This window comes from Arachis hypogaea, chromosome 13 (genome assembly GCF_003086295.3).
Source record: "Arachis hypogaea cultivar Tifrunner chromosome 13, arahy.Tifrunner.gnm2.J5K5, whole genome shotgun sequence".
NCBI lineage: Eukaryota > Viridiplantae > Streptophyta > Magnoliopsida > Fabales > Fabaceae > Arachis > Arachis hypogaea.
The window spans coordinates 122,270,389-122,297,477 of record NC_092048.1 but is presented as its reverse complement, the minus strand read 5'-3'; the positions used below and the strand labels follow the sequence as shown (position 1 = coordinate 122,297,477).

The following is a 27,089-nucleotide window of genomic DNA, read 5'->3' as shown; positions in this document are numbered from 1 at the left end:
CTTCTCCTTTTCTCTGTCCCAAGAAATTTGAAATTTAAGGCTTGAATTTTGAGTAGATTTTTTTTGTTTTGGTTGTTTAGGTACTAACCTTTAATAAGAAATTATTGGGTCTCATCCCAATTTCTGTAGATAAGGTGAGGTTTCTTATAAACCCTTGTAGTTGGTTATATTGTGAATGTTAGGTTTTGATTTTTGATATGTTTATTATGTATAGCTTGTTTGTGGAGTTGATTGTGGGCTTTTGGAAGTGGTTTTGGTAATTGAAAGCTTGTTGGATTTTAATCTTGGTACAGTGTGTATTTTGGGAATCGGCAAAGGTATGGTTTTGATTTCCTCTATGTAATATATAATATTTTTTAACACTTAGGCTAGTTGACCTTAAGATATGATTGAATTGAATGTATATGTTAATTGAATGTGAATTATGATTTAGTGATAGATATAATAGTGTACGGAGTGGATATGGTTGAGGAGTGATATTATATGTTGATGGTTGTTAATGTTGAGGAATTTGATGATGGATGTTGAGATTTATTATGGTTGTTAAGAGTTGTTGATGTTGTTGATGATTGATGATGATTAACAGAAATGTCGTTGTTGAATGAGGAGAATTATGATTGTTTATGATATTTTTGGATGTTGATGAATAAGGACTCTGATGGTTCACAATGGTGTTGATGAGTTATGATGTTAATTGTGTGGGAACTGTGAAGTTGAGGTTTGGATTTGTGAATTATGGATTATTGTTGAGTTATGGTGGAAAGATTGAGTGAAAGAGGTTTGGGGTTGATTAAATTTGCAATGGGAAGGAGAAGTATAGTATGTGGTAGTGTTTTATAGTGTAATTGAGTAAGTTTTGGTTTGATTGGATTTTGGTTGTGAAATTTGGGAAAGTTAAGGACCTTGTTTTTGGTAAAAATAGATTTTTGGTAAAATTTGATAGATCATATCTTGAGCTACGATTTTTGAAATTGAATGATTTTTGTACCAAACTAAAGATAATTTAAAGAGCTTTAAAACAGTATCAATTTTATAGAAATCCAAATTTTGTATAAAAAGATATGATCGTTGCAAGTTGGTCTCTGAATCCTGAATTCTATGAATGTTGCAAAATTTGTGATTTCTGGTTTGTGTGCGCATGCACACGGGGATATGGCTGCTTTTGGGAGCGCTAGCACGCTCTGTGCGCACACACAACCAATGAAGTTTTGCAAGCTGTGCACACGCACAGCTTTGTGCGTACGCACACACTAGAAGGTGCATTCTATTGAGGGCTTTCACACGCATCGTGCATATGAGCAGAATGAAAATTTTTACCTACTGCGTGTACGCACACCTCTACACGTACGCATGATAAACCCCAATTTTGTGGTTTATCTTGTGTTGAATTTAGGAGATTTTATCAACTTTTCCCACATTTTTCACTAAAATGGCATGGTTTTGTAAATTCTTCGTTATTTGTGCTTAAGTGTGAAAATATGCTTTTTAGGCCTTGAAATAGCTAAATTTAATTCACTTTAATTCCATTTGATGCCTTGATATATTTCTTAAGTGATTTCAGATTTAGAAGGCAAAGATTGGATTGAAGGAATGAAGAAAAAGCATGCATAGTGGGAGAACTCATGAAGAAATGAAGGAATTGCTAAGTTGTCAATCCTGACCTTTTCGTACTAAAACGATCATAACTTGAGCTACAAAGGTCCAAATGAGGCGGTTCCAGTTGCGTTGAAAAGCTAACATCGGGGGCTTCAAAATGATATTCATTTTGATATAGTTTCCTTGCAATTAAATGACACGCACGCATCGCCTATGCGTGTGCATTGCAAGATCAGCGTGGGCCATTTTTAGCAACTCGTGGCCAGCGATTTCTGAAGTAATTTGGGTCCAATCCAACTCATTTCTGATGCTATTGAACCCAAGAATTGAATGGGATAATCCAAGTAGTCATGGTTTGAGTTTTGGTCATGTTTTAGGTTAGGTTTCTAGAGAGAGGCTCTCTCCTCTCTCTAGATTTTAGGGTTTTCATTTCCATCTCTTTTAGATCTAGATCTCATTCTTCCTTTACCTTAATTTTCCTTCTTCCTTTATTTGTTCTAGTATTTTACTTCTCTTGTTACTTCCTCTATTTTGTCAATTTTAGTTTATGAACTCTCTTGTTGATTTCCATTTCTTTTTAATGCCATTTATGATTTCCATGCCTTTTTATAATTGCTTTAGTTTCCTATTGTTGATCTCTTGCCTTTGTAGTTATAGCTTCCTTTAATTCTTGTAATTTATGAAGTTTACTTTTATTACCCTCTATGTGTTTGATGAAATGTCTCTTTTAGTTATGAGTTAGATTTTTCTCCTCTTGGCTTGAGTTGACTAATTAGAGACACTTGAATTATCAAACTCTCTTGTTGATTGATAATTGGAAGTTGCAAGTTGATTTGAATGCCACTAAAGCTAGTATTTCCTTAGAATTTGACTAGGACTTGTGGACTTAAATTGATTGTATCCACTTGACTTTCCTTCATAGTTAGAGGTTAACTAAGTGGGAGCAATGGACAATTCTTGTCACAATTAATGATGATAATGAGGATAGGACTTCTAGTTCTCATCCCTTGCCAAGAGCTTTCTTAGTTATTAGCTTATTTCTCTTGTTATTTACATTCTTTGTCTCTTATTACAAAAACCCCAAAACATTCCTTCATAGCCAATAAAAAAGCACTTCATTGTAATTCCTAGGGAGAACGATCCGGGATCAATACTCTCGGTTATTTTATTGGGGTTGAACTTGTGACAACCATATTTTTGATTGAGGGTTGCTTGTTGGTTTAGGAACTATACTTGCAACAAGAATTCATTGAGAAATTCTATACCGACAAAAATCTCTTCATCAACACACACTTCTTGAAAATTCCTATGGGCATGCGCCAGGCATTATATCCTTGGAATGGTGATGATTTGAGGTTAATGGACTTGTTGGGTGTGGAAAGTGTGCCAGACACTATATCCTTGGAATGATTTATGATGAAATAGATGTTGTTGTTGCTTTCCTTCTCTGCCACAAGAGTGTGTCAGGCACTATATCCTCGGAATGAGCATGCAAGTGAGCCAAGCACTATATCCTCGGAACAAAAGCATGCCAGGCGCTATATCCTCGGACGTGGCAGAAAGGCGACATCCGAACGGATGTGTTGGGTTGACATTTATAGACCGAGAAGTGATATCACAGCCAATAGGACAGGTATTCATCATGTGCATCTTTTATCTGTTTGCTTTCATTGCCGACTTGTATTGCTTGCCTAATTGTATAACATGCCTAATTGCCTATTTGAATTAATTGACATATATGCTTATACTTGTGTTTTACTTGCATTGTATTAATTGTGTATTCTACTAGGATTGAGGAGGCTCGGAGGGCGGTGGCAATGGGATCGCATGGAGGATAGGTCGGTGAAGGCTGTGGGACAGCGGAGAATTGTTAGTTTAGAAATCCACTAAGTTAGATTACCCCTTTATTATTATGGTTTTAAGTGATGTTTTAATGTTTTACTTATGCTTTAAGTTGAATCTTGTGATGGATATGAAGTTCTAGGTTTGCCTCTAGCTTCTCGAAGTCTTATATCTTACATCATTGGGCATTGTTACCATATTAAGAACCTCCGGTTCTCTTACCATATTCTATTGTTGTTTTTCAGATGCAGGTCGTAACCCACCTCAGTGAGTTGCTTTGGTGGTGACAGAACGGAGGACCTTTATCCTGTTTTGAAGTCCTTTTGATTATTTTTGTATAGATCTCTCCCTTTTGTATTTATTTTTCCTAGAGGCTTACATTGAGAGGAAGTTTGTATAAGCTGTTTTAACTATCTAAACTCTGTATGTCTGTATATAACTAGTCGGCTTAAACTCTGCGAGCGGCGGCTAGATCTGTATATTATTATCTTTTGATATATTTATTTACATATTTCTTGATATCCGTATGTATATCTTGTCCTTCATTTAGGGTAGTTTCGTGAGTACGTTTTGCGCTTTTCGAATTCTATTTTTGAGCTTAATCCTTCATCGGGCTTCTAGAATATATGAATTCTTTCTATATAATATGTTTAAGCTTTAGAATTGTCATAACCTTTGATTAACCTTTGCTTTACGGCGCGAGGTAAGGCTTAAGGTAATTAGGGTGTTACACTTTTTCCTCAAATATTAATGCTGCTTCTAGCATGATCTCTGAGTCTATAGAATGTGGATCTGACGGTTTTGGATCCATGGCAACGGCTAGGGGTGCACATGGATCGGATAATACCTGCGGTATTTATCCACATTTGATCCGCATTTTATGGATATTATCCGATCCGCAGAGTCATTGGATTGGATCAGATCCAATCTGCACTCTGATAGGATTCGGTAGTGGATATTGCATTGATATCCGCAGATTCGCAGATCCGTACCTTTAATAAATAAAAAAATATATATAATTAGAAAATATAAATAGCATAGTTTCATATTTCAAAAAACCTAACCCAGAAGCCCTAACCCCTCTTAAATGGCACTGCTCTCTCCTCTCTCACATCCCATACTCGCCTCTCTACTTCTCTCAGAGCTCACTACCGACCTCATCCAATCACCGTTGTTCACCTCCGTCATCGGCATCTCCTCCATCGTTGCGTCCCCTCCATCCTCTCCTCAGACCACGTCTACTTCCTCATCCCCTTCATCGTGTCGTCGTCTCCTCCGTCGCATCATCGTCTCCTCGGTCGGCGCATTCGTTGTCTTTGTTCTTGTCGTTCCTCTTTTCTTCCTTGCTGCCTTGCCTCTTTGTTCGGTCTCCATTCGCTTTCCCTCATCTGTTTGTTAGCACTGTTAATCACTTAATCATCACCGTTGTTATGCTTCTGTCGCTGTTCAATCGCTAATCTACTTCTGATCGCTGTTCCAGTGCGGATCTGCTTCACCTTTTGCAATTCTATTTCTGCTTCACTTTTGCAGTTCTGGATCTGCTTCTGGTTATTTTTTGTGATTTAAATTCTATTATGGTCTGATTCTAGTTTAATTAGAAATTGTTAGCCTTATGGTTCATGTTGTAGTGAAATTATTTTTATTTTTGTTTTGAATTTTTAATTTTAAGAAATTTTTTTGAGTGGGATATCCGATATTCGATCCTATCCTATCCGCAAATGTGTGGAGAAGATTGGATCGGATCCAAGCCTAAAAAATTTGGATATTGTATCTAATCTGATCCTATGAGATTAGTGTGGATCCAATCGAGATTTCGCTCATATCTGATCCGATCCGTGTGCAACCCTAGCAACGGCTTGGTCTTCCTCCATAAGGGCAATTTTAGGCACTACTATATCTTTCCCCGTACTTTGTGGAGAGTTTGGTTGAGGAACATGGCTCATACCTGGGGTGTGGTGGAAACTGTTTATGATATTATTGTGTGTTAAGGGTTTTTGATTTCTAGATTTTGGGCTTTTGTTGGGATGGTGTAAGGGTCATGTGTTGTGTTGTGTTCTGGATTGGTCATTATTAGATTCATTGTGGGTCTTAAAAGTATTCTGGATAGGAGCTGATGGATTTACCAAACTTATTGGGCTTATTGGTCTCACTTGTGGGTTTTTCGATGATTAGGCTATGATATTGTTATGGCCTAGAAAGTTGCTGGGTGGGGTCGCATTAATAGGCTTAGTAGGATTTTTTTGGGGTTTTCTTTCTTGATCCTTTTGATTGCCTTTGGCGGGCAACCTCTGCATCCTTATGATTGGATTCGTTAGCATTTATGTCCTCCACAGATAAAGCTGCAAACCTCGTATCATCCACGTTCTCTGTATTCTTTTTCCAACTCTTCCCATTCATGCCTTTCACCCCATTACTCCCTGCTGCATCACCTCCTTTTGTTCTCTTGCCACATGGCTGTCGTTGTATCACCATCCACAATCCAAAGTGATCTTGTGAATTTTCTTTTCCTAATTTACCCTCCTTATTTCCATTAATGACCTCTTTGTCTTTTTGCGCACTTCGTCTTTATTGTTCATCTTCTCCTCCTCTCCCTTGACCGTTCGAGCCCCTACCGCTGCTTCACCCCCTTTCTCCTTTTCCACCATTATCTTTGCTGGGCACTTATCCTTCTCATGGCCGACTCTACCACACTCAAAACAGATGCATATAGCCCTTCATACTCCACTAGGTATCTTACTCCATTGATAGAATATTTAGAAATAAAAGGTTCTATAAGATCTAGCTCTACACACAACCATGCAAACTTTTTCTCTGCATTTATCAACTGTGTTAGAGTCCATCTTGAGCGTTCTTCTTACAACATTCCAATCCTTTCCAGTATCTCCTTCTCATAGTATTCAATTGATAATATGGGGAGCCTTACCCAAGCTGCCACCATATCTATAGTTGCCTCCATGGGGTTGAATTTTGGCTTCCAGAACCGGATTGAGAGATAATGGTAAAAAATCTTTCATGACCCCTCTGCCAGAACGTAAGCAAGATCCTTTTGGGAGTAGAACTTGACCATGAAATGCTTTCTTGTTTCTCCCACGTGCTCTCTAGCCTTCTAGTTAGAATTGGTAGAAAAATATTCCTTCCCATCAGCTAAAAGATTAAAGCGTGTCTCACCATGGATGTCTAAGGTTCTTCATAGCAGCCTCATTTATCTTTTGTTGTTGCTCTTCCATCCTCCTCCATCTTTTCACTGAAAGTTCTTCTGGTTACTCCTTCATTCACAGCTCCTCCTTCTTTTCTGAGAAGCCTTGCCCCTCCCCTGTTTTCCTTACCTTCTTAGCTATCTTCATGGGTCCTCTCCAGGCTCACCTTGTGGTTCGTGAGAACGGGAGTGTCCTCCACAGACATAACCACCCCTTATAATGGTTGATTCGAATCGACATTTGCTTAAGTGAACTAGTGAGCTAATCACTAGACCAACCTAACTTGGTTACTTGAATTTTCTTTTTTAATCATGGAAAGTGCCTCAGTGTTTTTTTTTTCTTTTTTGTTCATACATGCACACTCACACACTAACCTAGGAAGTAGGAACTACTTGTTTCATATTTTTACAAAACCTTTTGTTGGAAGCCCAATAAGAAGTTTGGGCTTGGCCCACAATGTTGATCGGCTTCGCTAGAATGGGATGAGGTTCGATGAGGCAGCTGCAGCAACACCGGATAACGATGAAACGGCATTGAAGGAGCACGACGACCAAAGTTACCAAACCGTTTTGAAGAAACTATAATCGGGAAGCCAATGCCATAACCATACTATCTGTAATGGCAACGACGACGCTGTTCACCCTCCATCTCTGTCGTTTTGGCCAAAGCTTCTCCAAAAAACTATTCTCTACGTCCCCTTCTTCTGACACTCTTCTGAACCCTCACCACGTCACGTTCCACCACAAATTACGCCGCCCAAACTCCTCCTCTGTCCCCGCTTTCTTCCGGCGCTTCTCAGCTGTCGCAGCTGCTTCCACTTCCGGAGGTACATACCACTGTTTCTTCTTCTTTTCCCCCAAATTTGGTGCTTCTTTGGTGTCAATGCTATTGAAAATTCGGTGTGTTTGGTTGTTTGAGGAATTTGCAGAGGCGAATTACGATGGAATTGGAACAGCTGATGAAAAATATGATGTGATTGTGGTTGGAGGAGGGCACGCAGGTTGTGAAGCCGCACTTGCCTCTGCGCGTTTGGGTGCAAGAACTCTTCTTCTTACTCTCAACATTGACCGTATTGCCTGGCAGGTTTACTTTCCACTATTAATATTGTCTTAGCTTCAATCAATAATTAATCTGTAATCAATGTTATAGTTGTTAACATATTCATGTTGCAATGTACTTAATTCAACTGGTACAACTTCGCCTTTTGACTTGCTGTACCTTATGCGTATTGTGTGTATTTGGTTAAGCGCATGGTGTATGATGTGTGCTTCTGGCTCTATGCCAAGATTTGACGAGTTGCTAACTGAGCTGAGTTTGCTGCAGCCTTGCAATCCAGCTGTTGGTGGACCTGCGAAGTCTCAATTGGTTCACGAAGTGGATGCGCTAGGTGGTGAAATAGGGAAGATTGCTGACAGGTAAAGTGTGAGACTTGTAAAAGTTCATTTCTAGTTCTTTACCATACTTTAATTCCCTCGATATTGTGAATGTAGATTGTCATGATCATTAGATGGTACCTGGCTTTACTTGCCTCATTTCCTTTCTGGGATTCCTTTAGACATTAGCTGCCATTTTTCTTTTGGTTATTTCAGTGAGGGTTGGTCCATTAAGTATTATTATTTATACTGGACAAAGATTAGGTGAAGATTTCCCAACTGCATTGCTAAAATATTTACTTTTTTAGCATATGATATGATAAGAACCCAATTTTCCAAATCCGAAATCCTGATCTTTTAATAAGATTGTTAAAGTTCTGCATTCCACCATTGTAGGTCATAATGAAAGGATGATAGGACATAATATAAAGATAATGAAAAAGTGGCAATGATAAGTTGCCGAGTCTGCTGGGAAGTTGCAAAATTCTCTTACCTATCTGATTTTGAAGTTATATGAGCTTAGAGGTAAGAGTGTTGACATCTTCATTGCTTTAAATAGGGTGGAGTAGTTTGGTCCATAAGGAGAGCATTACTCAGTTTGAATCTTGTATTATCTTTGTGCTTTACTTGTAGATCCTTGTGTCATTCTAATAATCTGCTGAAAATTCACAAGATTGTACCTCTTTCTTCAGTGACCACTATATATAAGATTAGAAGTTAGTAGATATAGTTTGTTTCTTTCACTTCTAGTTGATGCTTCCTTTTTCTGTTTTTTATATATTAGTATATAAGATATTTACTTTTGCTTTATGAGTAACTCTGCTATCTTTTATCTCTCAGTGATGGTTTTATAGTAAATTTCATTTGCATATATTCTAGTTTGAAGAGTTGGGGTTTTCTTCGCTCATACACATATTTGCTTGTGTTCAGATGTTACTTGCAGAAGCGGGTGCTTAATGTATCCAGAGGACCTGCAGTTCGTGCATTACGTGCTCAAACTGATAAAAGGGAATATGCCATGCAAATGAAAAGTGTAGTAGAAAGGTAAGTTCACATCCATATATTTTATTTTCTGTGTAGTCTGTCATTTCCTGTATCCATTTTTCCACACTGCTTTTGCCTGTGTTTAATGACAGTCAATCAGTGGTAGAGCATGAACCAAAGTTTCAAAGGGTTAAAAATTTTAAGTAAAGTTCTAACGTTGGATTTTCCTTTTTCAAAAAATATAATTATCTTAGTTATAATGCTTTAAAAATAAATCTATGCATAGCCGGTTACATATCATTTGAAAATTATAATTATTAGTAGCAACATTTCTCTAGCTCTATCAATCGTCCGTTTTTATAATTTTATAATCAAGTATGAAGATAACAACAATAATAAGGACAAGACATGTAAGGGTTCTACATGGTGATGCTTTCCAACTCCAGTAGCCAGTTGTGTTTTCTTTTACCTGCTCTATGCAAATGCTATTTTTAAGTTACTTCCTAGCTGATTTGTCTTTACTGTATCTTTTGCAGCACACCAAACCTTTCAATCAGAGAGGCTATGGTCACAGATATATTACTTGGGAAAAATGATAATGTGGAAGGTGTTTGTACATTTTTTGGGATGAAATTCTATGCTCCATCTGTTGTTCTCACAACAGGAACTTTTATGAGTGGCAAAATCTGGGTTGGTAGAACTTCCATGCCTGCAGGAAGAGCTGGCGAGTCTGCTTCTCATGGATTAACTGAGAACTTACAGCGTCTTGGTTTTGAAACTGATCGGCTGAAAACCGGAACCCCTGCCCGAGTGGACATTCGTACTGTAGATTTCTCAGGTTTAGAGCCTCAGCATGGAGACAAAGAGGTTTATCCATTTAATCCTATATTTATGTTCATTAGATTGAAGTTTTGGGTCAAATCAAGTGTTTCCTCTGCAATTAAAAAGAAAAAGAAAACCTCAGTTTATGTTCATAATTGGCAGGTCAGCTGGTTTAGTTTTGATCCTGATGTCCATATTGAAAGAGAACAGATGTGCTGCTACCTAACCCGTACTACAGGTAGAACTCACCAGATAATAAGAGATAACTTACATGAAACACCAACTTATGGAGGATGGGTTGAAGCTAAAGGACCAAGATATTGTCCTTCCATTGAAGATAAGGTATGTTTCAACAATACTAGTTGCTAAAAAACAGTTATTAACTTGTTTTCCTTATACCAGTATTATATTTACAGAGTTAGCGATGTTTAAATATGCGTTCCATATTATATTCTGATTTAATATATCGTTCATCTCTAGATTGTAAGGTTCCAAGATAAAGAGTCTCATCAAATATTTCTTGAACCAGAGGGTCGCAGTGTGCCTGAGCTCTATGTGCAGGTAAGATGGATATTTATTTTCTTATTTGTATTCTGAAAGATATTTGAGTAAAATAGTGTGTGGCAAAGATTAATGAATTAAATATTAAACTGATGTAGTTTTGGCAATGAAACAAAAAATAAGTTGCAAAAGTAATTATAACAAATGTATTTACCTGGTTTACCACTGTTAGGGGATAGTGATGCTTTTGTGTTGTAGTAGTCTGGACTGGTGGAAGCATCCCTCTAATGTGTGGGCATGATCTGAATTTCTGGTATCCTTGTTTATAATAAATATGACTATTACATGTTTTGAAGCCTTACCAACTGTATAAAACCAACATATGAAAAAGGATGAATATGGGATTCTATTGTCTTGTCTAATAAAACAAGGATGTGTTATGGATTTGAGTTGCAGATTGATGGAAGAACTTTTTCTTTTAACAAAGGATAATGTCTGAAGTTGGATGAGTTGGAAATTACAATTATGTGATTAAGTATATGGTCTTTTGTTGCTTTTTTCTGGTTAGGGAAGTTTTTTGGTGAGGGAGATGATCTTGGTTTATATCCTTTTATTCTGCTGGCATTTCTATTTATAGCAGGGATATTTAGTGCACTGTGTCTTTGGAATCTTGGATAAGGCTTTGTTGCTAATGTTGGTTTGTGATTTTTAATTTGCTCTTTTTGAGCATAATGTCTACATGATCGTTATGTTTAAAGCTTTTAGCTTTTTTCATGAGTTGGGCTTTCTAAATTGTGAACTTGTAGTAGTCAACTAAACCGTAAAACTTACTTACAATGTTGATATTCATGCTATTAACCTTTCTGTTCTCTTTTATAATAAATCTTTTAGGGGTTCTCAACAGGTTTGCCAGAGAGATTACAACTACCTTTGCTCAGAACTTTGCCTGGACTTGAGAACTGTTCAATGTTGAGGCCTGCATATGCTGTAGAGTATGATTATTTACCTGCTCATCAATGTGCTAGGTCTCTTATGACAAAGAAAATACAAGGATTATTCTTCTCTGGTCAGATAAATGGAACTACTGGCTATGAGGAAGCTGCAGCACAGGTATTCCCTTAAAGTTTATCTGTGCATATATATCTAATGTTTTGTCTTTGTGCTTATTGCAAATTAGGCAAGAGGATTTCGTTAAAATCTTCTTGGCTATTTAGGTTTTTTATGCTAACAATTTACCATCTTCTCACTTTAGGGCATAATTTCTGGCATCAATGCGGCTAGATATGCTGATGGTAAGCAACTCATTGTCCTTGAAAGAGAGAGCAGCTATATAGGAACATTAATTGATGACCTAGTTACCAAGGATCTGCGAGAACCTTATCGCATGTTAACAAGGTACATTAAACATTTCAGCTCATGTACACAAGCATGCTGTTTCATTCAGTCTCTCATTTTTTAACAATTACATTTTATCCCCCTTTTTTTTTTGACAATTACACCTTATTTATTTCATGTTAGCCGCTCAGAGCATCGGTTACTCTTGAGATCTGATAATGCTGATAGCCGTCTCACCCCCTTGGCTCATGAAATTGGGTTGATAGATGATAGACGGTGGAAACTGTACCAGGAGAAACAGGCTCGAATTTCTGAGGAAAAGAAGCGATTGAGAAGTGTCAGAATTTCAGGTTTGTTTCTGCACTCTGTTTCATGGAAATTCACTCTCTGGAAAGCCCTTTCTATATATGGGATTGGCCGAATCTCTTCCCTTGGCCAAAAAACCCGGTGATATTTTCATATAAATAATCAATTCTAATGTTAGTACAAATGTTAGCTCTTCTTTAATGGCAGTGCCTTACAATCATCATGTCATCAGGGGGAGACTTGGCTGCTGAAGTTTCTCGAGTCTCCGGTCAGCCAGTGAGGGACTCTTCAACATTGGAAAGTCTTCTTAAGAAACCACACATGCAATATGGAATTCTTGATGAGCATGGCTTTGGTAACATAGAGTTATCTAGAATAGAGAAAGAATGTGTTGAGATCGATATTAAGTACGAAGGTTTCATCTTGCGTCAGCAAAGCCAGCTTCAACAGGTCTGTAATAAGAAAAGTCAGGGCTTCTTTGCTTGTGGTCCTTCACTACGGGAATCTGTTAGGTATCTAAGGAAAGTGGAAAACCACACCTTAAAAGCTGTTAAGGGGGAAGAACCACTCTCCTTATATGCATCCCATACTACTCAATGTGGGACTTTGAGCACCCATAATACCCAAGTCCTAACAATACACCGGCCCTGGAGAGCCGACGTCCACGGCGGCTTCACTCTATCGACACTGATCCAACGGTAGCCACTTTGCTACGGTCTATCAGTATTCGGTATTCACCTTAATCCAGCCTATAGGTAGCCTTTCCATGGCGCCGACAACCACTCTCTGATACCATTGTTAGGTATCTACTAACAATACACAAGTCCCTAACAATACACCGGCCCTGGAGAGCCGACGTCCACGGCGGCTTCACTCTATCGACACTGATCCAACGGTAGCCACTTTGTTACGGTCTATCAGTATTCGGTATTCACCTTAATCCAGCCTATAGGTAGCCCTTTCCATGGCGCCGACAACCACTCTCTGATACCATTGTTAGGTATCTACTAACAAGTATCTACTAACAATACACAAGTCCCTAACAATACACCGGCCCTGGAGAGCCGACGTCCACGGCGGCTTCACTCTATCGACACTGATCCAACGGTAGCTACTTTGCTACGGTCTATCAGTATTCGGTATTCACCTTAATCCAGCCTATAGGTAGCCCTTTCCATGGCGCCGACAACCACTCTCTGGTACCATTGTTAGGTATCTAAGGAAAGTGGGAAATCACACCTTAAAAGCTAGCTGTTAAGGGTGAAGAACCACTCTCCTTATATACAACATCAAGCATCCCATACTATTCGATGTGGGACTTTGAGCACCCATAATACCCAAGTCCCTAACAGAATCATTTGATGCTTGTCACCATAATGTCAATCTCATGTTGTGTTGGATTTACGTGCAGATGGTTACTCAACAGCATAGACAACTTCCCGAAGACTTGGATTACCATATGATTACAACGTTATCTATTGAAGCACGGGAAAAGCTTTCCAAGGTTTGTGGCACATATATTTGGACAATATAGCAGTTTGGATAGAACAGAGCAGACTGAAATGCATCTTTGAATCCACAAGTGCAATCCACAAATTTTTCATAATTAAACCAGATATTCATGGGATTATCCGAAACCAGAAACAAACAATCCATAAAGTACTAGTTAATTTACTATCAAAGATAGTCTGATATTCATCCTACATTGAGAGTTTGACATTATGTATAAGTTATCATTTTTCCCCCATGGTCTCAATAAGTTCTTTCAATGATTTCAGGTTAGGCCGCAAACCATTGGTCAGGCAAGCAGAGTTGGTGGAGTGAGCCCTGCTGACATTACTGCTCTACTAATTGTGCTTGAAGCTAATCGGAGGAAAGCTCAGGAACAAAGCAGGTACAAAATAATGAATGCTATGCGAGCAAAAGCCCTGGAGGAGGAGGTGCCTGAAGTTTCTTGCACCGAAACAGTCAGCTCTTGATAAGTTACCTACCATTCTATCGATTTTGAAATCCTAGATGAATACACAAGGAAAGGAGAAAAAGTAAAAAGAAATTTATTGTTATAAATATATTTTTGTTGCCCATTTGACAATTTCTCTCCCCCAGTTGATGTAAAATTAAAAATTGTAAGTGCAGAAATAAAGTTATTTATCGTGGGCATAAATCTGTTAATAAAATATGATCTAAAGTAGCCATAAATTGTGGTAAGAAAATTTATAGTAAATTAATAATGCAGAAGAAATATTTGATCTTTATATATCTTAAAACCCAACAAAAAGATAATATCTTCAAACAAATTAATGATAATTTTGTAATTACTGAGAAATAGTATATTTTTATTATCTAATAGAATGAATACATCCTCAATCATTTTAAATTGATTCCTTCGAAGTGAGGTAAACCTAGTAGCATGAACATTTCATTAAGCTGCCTTGTTTTCTTGTTGAATACGCTGCAGTGCTCGTTGTTCAGTTGTCTTGACTAAACTTTGGACATATCGGCATACCATAACTCCATGAGTACGCCGCCCTCAACACGATCCATCTCCATTTCAAATTAAGAAGTCCAAGGAGAAGTGTTCATAATTGATATTTCTGTGTTGAGTTTCAATAGTTACTCTTTAATTTATGGTTGTTGAAGGAGCTTAAGAATAGGATGCATTAAATATTAAAAATATTATGTGCACACAAAAAATTAGTTATTATATTAATTATTATGTATTTGTATATAAATATATATATATATATATATATATATATATATATATATATATATAGTTTAATTTATTATTAATATATATTTTATATGAATAATTAATTTAATGGTTGGTTTTTAGTATATATTTAGTATAATTGTTAAATATTAACACAATTATTTAGAATGTTTAATATATTTTGAAGAGGCATACAATTACAAGGCACTAAAAAATTGGTAATTTATACTTGGGCACAAGCGGAGATATTAAGATCCTCTTATAGTTTGTTAAGAAAGCATGCATATTATCTCCTCCTATGAAGTACAGTTGGATACAGTGATAAACTATTACATCAGCTATTAGTGTGTCTAATCTTATTTTAAATATTTTATATAATTAAAATAAGCTATTAATAATAATTAAAAAATTAATTTATATTTTAATATTAATAAAATATTAAAATATTATTATGATTTATCTAAAAAAATTTTATATTGTATATATATGCATTCCATATCTTATAAAATTTTAAAATTTGTATGTCATATTCTGTGTCGTATTGTGTTCTGTATCTATGTCTGTGCATCATATATTTTTACAAAATTTTATGTGAATGGTCACCATTCACCAAGCATGTATGTTGTATATAAAATAATTATATGTATTTGTATATAAATATATATTATTTTACATACTTTTAAAATATATTTTATATAAGTAATTGATTTGGTAGTTAATTTTTAATATATATTTAGTATGATTATATTTATTAACGTGAATCACTTTGAGATTAGTTTTTATTTTATTAATTCTTTAAAATTTAAATTAAAAATAATAACGAACTTATAATACACTTAAAATCAATTAATGAATTAGAATATATTTTCTAAGCAGGAGCAAGAGTCGTACAAACGAGGGGCCATCAATAGAATGAGTAGCATAGATGTGGCAAACCAACCCCAACTTGGATAACCATAAATGGAATCCCTCTCTCCCTTTCTTTGTAGGCATATCTGTTCCAACTTCATCATCCTAGTTTTAGGTTAACGAAATTCGGAATATGTCTACCAAATGAGAAAGACAACCCCCATTTTCAGCCTTCATTGCAACTGCATCTATCCCAACAAACCAAAACCGGTGGGAAGAAAAAATAAAGATCGAAACCATCTCCAAAAAACATTAAAACTTGATTCTTAATTCTTCATTATTCCGACATTCCCATGATGATGTCGGGGCAATATTCTTTCTCCCTCAAACAATAACCCCTCCATCTAAGATGGATGATGATAAAGAAAAACGATTCATAATAGCCTCACATATCATTTGATAGCTAGATCTGTTCTTCCGTTCTTGCATGACACAAATGCCTGGAGATTCTGATCCTGATTCCGGGCGCGCATTCATATGGCTCATCACTTGCATTTTGTTCATCTCAATATTGGCAGGAGGAGGATGCCTTTTGGCCTACATAGTCCTTCCTGAGTCGCAAACATCGCCGTTGATTCCCATACTTGGGGTGACATTGGTGTGTCTACCATGGGCCTTTTGGTTCTTGACATGCTTATACAGAATCTTCTCAAGGTGGTGTTGTGGAGATAGAGATGTCCCTGCTAATTATAATTATGGCGGACGAGGATTCGCTGCTTCTGCCTCAAATACGCGTAGGAATGCAGACTTGGAGGTTGCATCTCAATCAGGCAAAGGTAGCCACTTGAATAGGGCATCCTCTGTTGCTTCAAATGAGAGTGAAGCTGCACTTGCAAGTTCAATGGCCTCTTGATTATTACCCTTGGAACCATTCCCTCTTGTGAATACTGGTTTGTTAGAATATGGACGAAGGATATATGTGAAATGATGTCATATATATACATATTCCGTGACCATGATAGAATATAGACCTTCATACCTTTCTCTTCTGTAACTCATATTTTCTGATCAGCTTTTTTAGGATACGCTTGATATGGGTTTGTAAACTATAGACCTTGAAATATACCTTTTTCTCTGTACTACGTGTCTTATTGGCTTCGCATTTTGTAGTTTTTCTTTTCTTATTTGGACTCTGTATATTAATCTGTACAACATCTTGCTACAAGTAGTTAAGAATCTTAAGATTGTTTCCTTTATTTATTTATTTATTTTTCTTACTTCTTTCTCGTTGAATTGAGAAGGAAGGAAAAGCTGCCCGGAGGGGGATTGAACTACGGACTAATATAAATTTTAAAAAATAAATAATCGTATTTATTTTTTAAATTAATATTTTAACAAGTTTGATGGATGATTTATTTATTTGAGGGCAAGTATTTAGAAAATACTTCTCTTTTAATTGTTTATTTATTATTTTTTACAGTATAAACTAAATTTTTAATGGTTTCTCATATTCATGATTTTTACCATTTTAGTTTCTTAGATTTAAAATTTTATATTGATCTTCGAGATCCAATTCCAAACACCATATTGGTCTTTGAACGCTGAGCTAATTCTAACTTGTTTAGCTTTTATAACTAAATAGCGTCTTTTTGTTTTAGCTCTTAAATAAAACAAAAAAGATCGTTTTAAAAAATGAAAAGAGATATAATAATTTACACATCATATAAACTTTTCTTAAAGTGCCAAAATGAAACGACGATGTTTAGCAATATGCCATAGCCAATTCAGCACTTAGTTCATTGATTTCGTACTAGAAAGCATCCAGAAACTAATATGGAATTTCGAGGATCAGTATAGGTAATTTTAAATTTGAAAGATTAAAATAATAAAAGTTGTAAATCTAAGGACCACTTTGGGGATTTAGTCTATTAATTTTGTAAAGGAAAAGTATAGAAAAACAATAAGAATAGTAAACAATGTGAATAATAGAGCAAACAAGGAAAAATAGAATTAAAATCATAAATCAGATGATTAATTAATTATTAATAATTTCATATTTTAAAATTTAAAAATAAAGATTTTAAATTAAACCAAATTACAAACAGTGCAGTTACACTCAATATCACGCTAACCTCCTGTTCATACCCTGGCCCAACACTAGGGCCCAGGTCTAAGTAAAAGGCCCAATCCAAAGGTTGGCCCCTCACTCGACACCGACCTTCTCTCAAGAAGTCAGATCCAACGACGACTTGCTCTAAAGAAGTCGAGATATCAGATTAGTTGGCAGATAACACAAATTCAAATAAATAACTGCCGCATATCTTAACTTCTCTAAGATAAAGGGACGGTTATCCACCTAAAAAGGTGGAACTACTCCAACGGTGGTTATTGGTTCACCACTATAAATACACTGACACCCATCAGGTATCTCTAAGTTCCAATACTCTCTAAGCTTGCTTAGACCCTTGCTGACTTAAGCATCAGAGTGTCTTTGCAGGTACCACCCCCTCATTCTTTCATACACACAAGTCGGACGAAGGCTTCCCAACGCAAACCTAGTCAGAGGCTTCCTCCTTCAGACGATTGGGCCAACCCAACGAGTCCAGCCCACTAATCTCCGATTACCTACCATAACATTGGCGCCGTTGCCGGGGACCCGAGAGATCAACCAATAATGGCGGATGACTCACGCGAAGATGGCCACATAGCGTCCGATTCCGAGTAGGAAAGTCAGAACGTTGGAAACAACAATGATGACATCGACACTCACCAAAGGGTGACCAATCAACATAGAGAAGGCACCTCAGGGTTGAAAATCCGAAGGCAAATTCCTCTAAAGGGCGCGAGTCAGGAAAGGAGGGACAACCCCACGCACCTGATTTCATGGGATTGTTCCACGGCCACCAAGGGCGCCTGGAACAGTTGGAGCAAGAGCTGGAACGACAGCGGGAGGCAGAGAAAAACTTGAGGAATGAGATAGAGCGATGAAAAGAGCTAGAAGAAAAGCTCTTAAGGCTGGAGTCTGCTATCAAAAATTGAAGCTCCTGCAGCGACCGAGAAGATTCTCCCCTGGGAGGAGAAGACCCATTCAGCGAGGACATTATGAGGGCAAAAGTTCCAAGAAACTTTAAAAGCCCTGATATGGACCTCTACGACAGAACCACTGATCCAAAGCATCATTTAAGCAATTTTAAAAGTCGGATGTACCTAACCGACGCTTCTGATGCTACTCGCTGCAAGTCTTTCCTGACAACCTTAACAAAAGCAGCGATGAAGTACTTCGATAGTCTTCCCCCGAGGTCGGTCACCAGTTTCGACGACCTCTCGCGAAAGTTCCTGATGCGATTCTCCATCCAGAAGGACAAAGTGAAACACGCACCAAGCTTCCTGGGAGTAAAGCAGGAGGTCGGGGAACCTTTGAGGGACTACATGGAGAGGTTCAATAAAGCGTGCTTAGAGATTCAAGACCTGCCCATGGAGGCAGTGATTATGGGCCTGGTAAATGGACTTCGAGAAGGTCCCTTCTCCCAGTCCATATCGAAAAGGCATCCGACCTCCCTAAGTGATGTATAGGAAAGAGCTGAGAAGTACATCAACATGGAGGAAAACGCCAGACTTCGAGAGAGCCGAGATGGCGACCTGGGCACTCCCACTCATCAAAAGAGAAAGAAAGAGAGCCCAAGAAAAAAGAGGAAGTCGGCCCTGAAAGGCCTAGGAGATATCACTCCTATACTCCTCTACGAGTTTCCCTAGTTAATGTCTACAGGGAAATTTGCCATACTGAAAGGCTACCACCCCCTAGGCCCATCAAAAATAAAAAGGGGGGGGGGGAGTCGTGGCGACTACTGTGAGTACCATAAGATATATGGTCACTCAACGAATGATTGTTACGACCTTAAAAATGTGATAGAAAAGCTTGCCAGAGAAGGTCGGCTTGATAGATATCTCATGGAAAGGTCGGACCATCATGGAAAAAGGAAGCGAGACGACGAGGACCGAAGAGATCCACCACCACAAACCCCGGAAAGATATATACACATGATCTTAGGAGGATTTGGTGGAGGTGGCCTCACAAAGTCGTCTCGCAAGAGACACTTGAAGGAAGTCTATCAGGTCGGAGGCGAAACTGCCGACCTACCAACTATTTCTTTCACCAAAGAAGATGGGCAAAGAATCATTCCTGGACATGATGATCCAGTGGTGATAACTATGATCCTTACCAACGCCCATCTTCACAAGACCCTGGTAGATCAGGGGAGCTCAGCCGACATCCTTTTCAAACCAGCATTCGATAAGCTGGGGTTGGATGAAAAGGAGTTAAAAGCTTATCCTGACACCCTGTATGGACTGGGGATACACCAATAAAACTACTAGGATTCATACTCCTACATACCACTTTTGGAAAAGGGGAAAAATTCAAAACTCTGAGTATCGACTTCATAGTCGTCGATGTGGGATCAGCCTACAATGCCCTAATAGGCAGAACCACTCTAAATTGGCTCAGAGCAGTGGTATCCACGCCCCACCTTTGCATGAAATTTCCAACATCAGAGGGAATAGCAATCATTAGGGGAGACCAGAAATTGGCAAGAAAATGCTACAATGAAAGCTTGAACCTGAGAGGAAAAGGCAAAGAAGTGCACACGATTGAGCTCGGAGGAGTCAAAGCCAAGGAGGAGCTGCAACCACAACCGGAGGGAAAGACTGAAGAGGTACAAGTTGGAAAAGAGGAAGGAAAAAATACCAACATAGGAGCCAACCTGAAGGAAGATTTGAAGAAGAAGCTTATAAGGCTCCTACAAGAAAATTCTAACCTCTTCGCCTGGAAAGCCTCCGACATCCTTGATGAGGGAAAAACGATTCCACACAAACTCACCGGCAAGTGTACCGGGTCGCATCAAGTAGTAATAACTCACAGGAGTGAAGTCGATCCCACAGGGATTAATAGATTGAGCAACTTTAGTATGGTGATGAATTTAGTTAAGCGGATATTTGATGAGTTTGGTGAAATTTGCTTAATAGAAAGGAAAATTGCAAGTAAACTAAAGTGCAGGATGAAAATTGACAGAAAAGTAAATTGCAAAAAGTATAAATGCCTGAAACTTAAAGTGCAAGAAATTAAAAAAGTGGAAACTTAAATTGCAAGAAAGGTAAATAGCTGAAACTTAAAGTGCAAGTAATTTAAATTGCTGGATCTAAACTGCTAAGAAACTTAAATTGCATGAAAAATAAAGGGGATTTGGTGCTGGGATATCAAAATAGAATTTAACAATGTAAACTGCAGTAACTCAGAGAATAGAATGTAGGAGATGAAAACTAGAAATAAGACTCAGATTTAATTCCAAATTTTGAAACAGAAAAGGAAAATTGCAGAAGAGAAATAAACAGAATAGAGAGCTTAGATCAGATTCTCACTTCTTAAACAGGAATGTGAAATTGCAACAGAACAAAAGATCAGAAAGAAAAATTGCAGAACAAGTAAAAACAGAAAAGAAAAACTCCGATCTGATCTCCAATTCTCTAATTCTCAATATAGCAGAAGAAAATTTAAAAAGAAGCTTCAGTACCCAAAGAAAATAGAAAAGAAAATGTAGAAGATCAATAACCCCAGGAAAACAGAAAGCAAAACTCAACTCAAATCTATCCAATTCCCCAAAGGAAAAGCTTAAAGAAAAATCAAAACACAAGGAAAAAATAAAAGATCCAGCCTCCTAATGAAATCAAATTTTCTCCTATTTATACACTTTCTATTTCAGTCATCAAGTACTTGGAGTGGGCTTTTTGGCATGTGAAGAAGTGGATCAGAATTGCAGCTTGATTTCAGCTTTCAGGAGAACGTTGCGTTCTAAAAGTGAGCGCATCGTTTGTTCAATCACGCGTACGCATCCCTGACGTGTGCGCGTCCTTTTGCCCTTTTTGCTCGTCGACGCGTACGCGTCATGTACGCGTACGCGTCACTATCAACTTCAGTTCCAAACATGCTCGCACGCCCCTTTCACACGTACGCGTTGTTGATAGCGTTCTCTTAATGAGCGCTACATTTGCTTAGTGAATGCTGCGCACGCGTGTGCGTCCTCTGCGCGTGCGCGTGGGTAGTAAAATCTCAATTCCAGGCTTCAGCGCCAGTCACGCGTGCGCGTGCTTAATCACAAGTGCTTCATCGACGCATGCGCGTCATGCACGCATGCGCGTCGATTGCAGAACTCTGCCTCCAAATTTCAATCTGTCCGAAAATGCTGGCTTAGTGAACGTAGTGCTCTCTTTTGAAAATGAGCGCCAACCACTTCCACGCGTACGCGTCATGCACGCGTACGCGTGGTTCTTCAAAAATTGCCCCTGACATGTAAGCGTCCCGTACGCGCACGCGTCGCAAGTGAGCGTGGCGTTCTTCATTTGAACACAATGTTATACTGTAGTGCTCCCCCTTTCTTCATTTTCTCACCTAAAATCAACCAAACAAGCAATCAAAGTCTCACCAAAATTATAAGAATTTGCATCATTCATAATAATCACTTAATTCTTTCATAAATCTCATGATTTTGTAAAATAGATGATGTTTGATTGAATCAAAATAATCATGAAATTCCACTCCAACTACTTACTTATTGTGCAAGAAAGTGCATAAAACCTAATGAAAAAATGAAAAATGCTTGTGAAACTAGCATAAAATGAATTGTCATCACAACACCAAACTTAAATCTTGCTTGTCCCCAAGCAAGCACTAAAACATGAGAAGAAATGAAAGAAGACAGAAAAGCATATATGCCCTTATTTAGCAGGTAATTGAATTTGGTTCATGAGGTTTTATGCAGACAGATTTGCAGCTCAATTATTATCAACTCCCAACTGTGAAATGTTTCTGAGTATTAACTAGAGTTGCTGCTATAATACCTTGTTCTTGATTGATCCTTGTTAACTTTTTCTTTCTTTTTCCTATTTCAGAAACTTATTTCTCCATTGTAGCTCAGTGTCAAGTGTTGCAGACATCTTTTTGGCACAATTTTACTCAACACTTTTTCACTACAGACACTTGGCTCACACTTCTTTTTAGGAACATTGATGCCCAGCACCTCTTTAGGTTACTAAATGCCTTGTAACTAGGTTGCTCTTGATAATGGACTTTCAGTTGATAATCCCAGATTAATCAACCCAAGTAACCAAGTTTTAAAATACTCCTTAGAACCTAATTGTCCAAGCAGATCCTAGTACAAAAAGCACCACATGCATATGTCCTAAGGTTCAAGCTATTGGTTTCTAGCCGTGTTATTTGTTTCTTTTCATTTTTCTTGCCAATTCTTGGCTTTTCTTTCTTCTGAATTCTTCTTTTTCCAAGGATACTTATTAATTGAAGGCTTTACAACATCAACTAAGTCTATACTTGAAAGATGCATTCCACCTTGCAGCTTTTATTATTGAGCTTACCAATTAATCAAGCAATTACCACCACTGAACTCTATTTTTATTCCTACCATATTGGACATTCACCTCTTGTTTAAATACTTTTCTCTTATTCATGCAGAGGGAAACAAAACATATATTCAAGTAGGATGAGTGATGCAGACACTCTGGCTAGATCACTTAATTAATTATGACAATAAACTAGCAAAACGCAGATAGTGGTAAACTTATCAAAAAGGGGGTACAATTAAACTTCCAACTGAAACACATCAAGATATAAACAGTTGAGTAACAATACAACCTTTTGGTATCTTCTTGTTTAATCCTTCATCCTTCTTCTTAGCTATTGTGCTTTTCTTGCTAATGCTGCACAATCCTTTCAAAAAAAGTTGAATAGTTTTCTGCACTGGTAGTGGAAGTTGCTTGTCCCCCAAGCACTTGAAAAATGGTTAACATGCATGAATTTTTGTAGGCTTTTGAACTTACTTTGGTGTGTGAACACCAAACTTAGTCCCTTGCCAATACCTCTTATGCACAAATCAACCATATACATGAAACCTTGTGCCTTTGCTAAAGGGAGCAAAAACTAAAAACTAGAAAACAGACAATGGTTGAGTCGTTTTTCTGATTGTTTGGAGCTAATAACCATTTATGCAGAGGGTTGAAATGTGTTTTTAAATGAAATTTTTGGTGGAACACCAAACTTAGCACCTTTCATTCACCCTTAAATTGTTTTGGTGTGCAACACCAAACTTAGCTCCTTGCAATATAGATAACTCTACTCAACCCTTTTATTGAAATAGCTAGGAAAAGAAAGACTACCTCTGGTTGGGTTACCTCCCAACAAGCACTTGTTTATTGTCATTAGCTTGACATCCTCCTTCTTTGTTTATCCCAACTCATGAATACTTTCTTCCTTGTTCCAAGATCCTCCTAGATAATGCTTAGCTCTTTGACCATTTGATGTGATTATGTCCTTTGTTACTTCATTCAGAAGTTCAAGGCTTCCATGTGGGAAAACCTTGGTTATTAGATAGGGGCCAATCCATTTGGACTTGAGTTTGCCAGGAAAAACTTTGAGCCTGGAATTATATAGGAGCACTTGTTGTCCTGGTTTGAACTCTCTTTTCAAGATTTTCTTGTCATGCCACTTTTTAGCTATCTCCTTGTATATCTTTGCATTCTCATAAGCTTTCAATCTGAATTCATCTAGCTCATTGAGTTATAGTAGCCTTTTCTCTCCAGTTGTTTGAGAGTCAAGATTGAGAAGTTTAGTGGCCCAGTAAGCTTTATGTTCTAGTTCCACAGGAAGGTGACATAATTTCCTATAGATCAGCTGAAAAGGGTGACTTTCCAATTGGGGTTTTGAATGCTGTTCTATATGCCCATAGAGCATCATCCAACTTTCTGGCCCAGTCCTTCCTTGTGATCCCAACTACCTTCTCCAAGATTCCCTTCAGCCCCCTATTTGCCAATTCAGCTTGCCCATTAGTTTGAGGGTGATATGGGGTGGCCACTTTGTGAATCACTCCATATTTGTGGAGCAGCTTTTCCATCTGTCTGTTGTAAAAGTGGCTGCCACCATCACTGATAAGGCCTTTAGGTACTCCATTTCTAATGAAGATGTGTTTTTTTAGAAATTGAAGAACAATTGGTGCATCACAGGTAGTTGTTGCTATGGCTTCCACCCATTTGGAAACATATTCTACTGCTACCAGAATATATTTAAATGAATAGGATGGAGGAAAGGGGCCCATGAAACCTATACCCCAGAGATCAAACAGTTCCACTTCCAAAATGAAGTTTTGAGGCATTTCATTCCTCTTTGTCAACCCTCCAGCTCTTTGACATTCATTGCATTGATGCATAAACTCTCTGGCGTCTTTGAATATAGTTGGCCAATAAAATCCACTTTGAAGCACCTTAGCTGCTATTCTTTTTGGCCCAAAATGTCCACCATAAGCTGAACCATGACAGTGCCACAATATGTTTCTCATCTCATTTTCAGGGATACACCTTCTAATCATCCCATCTGGACACCTCTTGAACAAGAATGGCTCATCCCACAAGAATTTTTTGGCTTCATTGCACAGCTTCTTCACCTGTTGTTTGCTGAACTCTTGGGGAATCTTCCTCCACACCTTGTAGTTTGCAATGTCAGTAAACCAAGGTGCTTGCTGGATTTGCAGAAGGTATTCATCTGGGAATTTTTCATTTACTGGTTATGGTGTATCTTGGTTGGCTTCTTGTGGTAGTCTTGACAAATGGTGTGCCACTTGGTTCTCATTTCCTTTCCTATCTCTCATCTCAATGTCAAATTCTTGTAGCAGCAACACCCACCTAATAAGCCTTGGTTTTGAATCCTGTTTAGACATGAGATACTTGAGAGCAGCATGATCAGTATATACTATAACTTTTGAACCAATCAAGTATTGTCTAAATTTATCAATGCATATACAATTGCCAAAAGCTCTTTCTCAGTGGTGGTATAATTTTTCTGTGCCTCATTCAACACCTTACTTATATAGTATATAACATGATGCAGCTTGTCTCCTCTCACTGTAAGCCTTCTTCCTGTGCTTTGATGATCAATCTTTATATGCTCCAACGAGAGTATCTTATTGACAGTGTAATAATCATTAGTTTGTGGACCTGTCTCCAACTATTGGTAGATCAGTTTCACTTTGTCTCTTTTTGAGAACCCTTCAGTTGGGATTCTTTTATTTCTCCACCCTTTTGGAATCCTTTTCTTGCTCTTCTTTCCTTTCTTCGGTGGCCCTTTTGTCTTGGCAGCAGGCTCTATGTCAAGGACTTTCTTCCTAGTGATCAGATTCTTAACCTCTTCCTGCAGTCCTTTCTCAGCCTTCACATCTTCATTACCCTTTTGTTCTTTTCCACTGTCTGTCTTTTGCTTCAAAGGTGAGTTGATGAGTGCCTCCTTAGGCTTTTCCTTCCAATTCAAGTCTTCCTCTTCAACTCTCATGCAGCCTTTCTCTTTAGCAGGATACTGCATCTCCTTAAAGACATTTAAAGTGATATGCTCATCATGTGCCCTCAGAGTCATTTCTCCTTTTTCCACATCAATGATGGCCCTTACTGTGGCTAGGAAAGGTCTTCCTAATTTGACAGAATTGCCTCCCTCTTCATCTAGGTCTAAGATCACAAAATCTGATGGAAATATGAACTTATCCACCTTGACTAAGAGATTCTCAACCACTCCATTAGGGATCACCATTGATCTATCAGCAAGTTGCAAGGTCATCCTTATAGGTTTCGCTTCTTCTATGGACAACTTTCTCATCATAGATAAGGGCATCAAATTGATACTTGATCCTAAATCACACAATGCCCTATCAATGGATATATTTCTAATGGTGCTAGGTAGAAAGAAACTTCCAGCATCTTTGAGTTTTGGTGGGGGTCTTTTTGGATTACTGCACTGCATTCTTGGGTTAAGACTATAGTCTCCTTCTCGTTCTAACTTCTCTTCTTATTGATAAGCTCTTTGAGGAATTTAGCATGCAGGGGCATTTGTTCCAATGCTTCCGCAATGGGAATGTTAATTTCCAGCTTCTTGAAAACCTCCAGGAAATTGGAAATTGTTGATCCTTGAGCTCTCTTTGCAATCTTTGAGGGTATGGCAGAGGAGGAGTATAAGGTTTCACTTCCTTCCTATGTTCTTATGAATGCTCCTCCATAATTTGCTTTCCCTTATTTGAAGATTGTAACTCTTCATCCTTCTTCTTGAGCTCTTCCTGGTCCTTCTTTTCAATTGCCACTTCCTTCTTACTGCCAACCTTGTCATCCTCCAATGTTTTTCCACTCCTGAGTTGAATTGCTTTGCATTTTTCTTTGAGGTTTGGAATGGTATCACTTGGGAAAGTGTTGGTTGGTTTTTTTGGCTGTTTAGACAGTTGGCCTATTTGTCTTTCTAGGTTTCTCAATGAGGCTTCATGGTTCTTGTTAGCTAACTCTTGATGCTTCATCATCTTCTCCATCATCATTTCCAGATTGGAGATTCTTTGAGATTCTTGGGGTTGTTGTGACTGAGTGTGAGATGCAGGTGGTTGGTGGAGATTATTTTGGTTGGTTGATGGGTTGTGAGGTGGATAGAAGTTAGAATCGGGCTAGTTGTTTTGTGGTTTTCTGTATGGATTTTAGTTAGTTTGCTGA

At 38.0% G+C, this 27,089-nt stretch overlaps 2 protein-coding genes across 3 annotated transcripts; both read left to right on the top strand.

Moving 5' to 3' along the window:
• Nucleotides 1-7,077: 7,077 nt before the first annotated feature.
• Nucleotides 7,078-14,684, top strand: LOC112733059 (uncharacterized). 2 transcript variants are annotated; one of them, XM_025781920.3, is made up of 14 exons: nt 7,078-7,461; nt 7,564-7,718; nt 7,959-8,050; nt 8,939-9,052; nt 9,529-9,859; nt 9,977-10,156; nt 10,295-10,375; nt 11,207-11,425; nt 11,568-11,710; nt 11,834-12,000; nt 12,189-12,406; nt 13,368-13,460; nt 13,735-13,938; nt 14,415-14,684. In XM_025781920.3, the coding sequence occupies exons 1-13, from the start codon at nt 7,254-7,256 to the stop codon at nt 13,933-13,935; spliced, it is 2,202 nt and encodes a 733-aa protein (XP_025637705.1). In that variant the 5' UTR covers nt 7,078-7,253; the 3' UTR covers nt 13,936-13,938; nt 14,415-14,684. The 2 variants fall into 2 exon arrangements, 1 of the variants encoding a protein (XP_025637705.1); XR_003168181.3 differs by lacking the exon at nt 14,415-14,684 and having other exon boundaries at nt 13,368-13,615; nt 13,735-14,155.
• A 4,035-nt stretch (nt 14,685-18,719) lies between these two features.
• LOC140177704 (uncharacterized) lies at nt 18,720-19,091 on the top strand. Its single transcript, XM_072210852.1, has one exon. It carries the CDS (start codon nt 18,720-18,722, stop codon nt 19,089-19,091), a length of 372 nt encoding a protein of 123 aa, XP_072066953.1.
• The last annotated feature ends 7,998 nt before the right edge of the window (nt 19,092-27,089 follow it).

Bases quoted from the DNA above. Each gene is read 5' to 3' on its own strand.
- LOC112733059 (XM_025781920.3), top strand. From the start codon at position 7,254: ATGGCAACGACGACGCTGTTCACCCTCCATCTCTGTCGTTTTGGCCAA. The intron at 10,157-10,294 runs GTATGTTTCAAC...GTTCATCTCTAG, and splicing joins GTCCTTCCATTGAAGATAAG to ATTGTAAGGTTCCAAGATAA. The intron at 11,711-11,833 runs GTACATTAAACA...ATTTCATGTTAG, and splicing joins CCTTATCGCATGTTAACAAG to CCGCTCAGAGCATCGGTTAC.
- LOC140177704 (XM_072210852.1), top strand. From the start codon at position 18,720: ATGTACCTAACCGACGCTTCTGATGCTACTCGCTGCAAGTCTTTCCTG.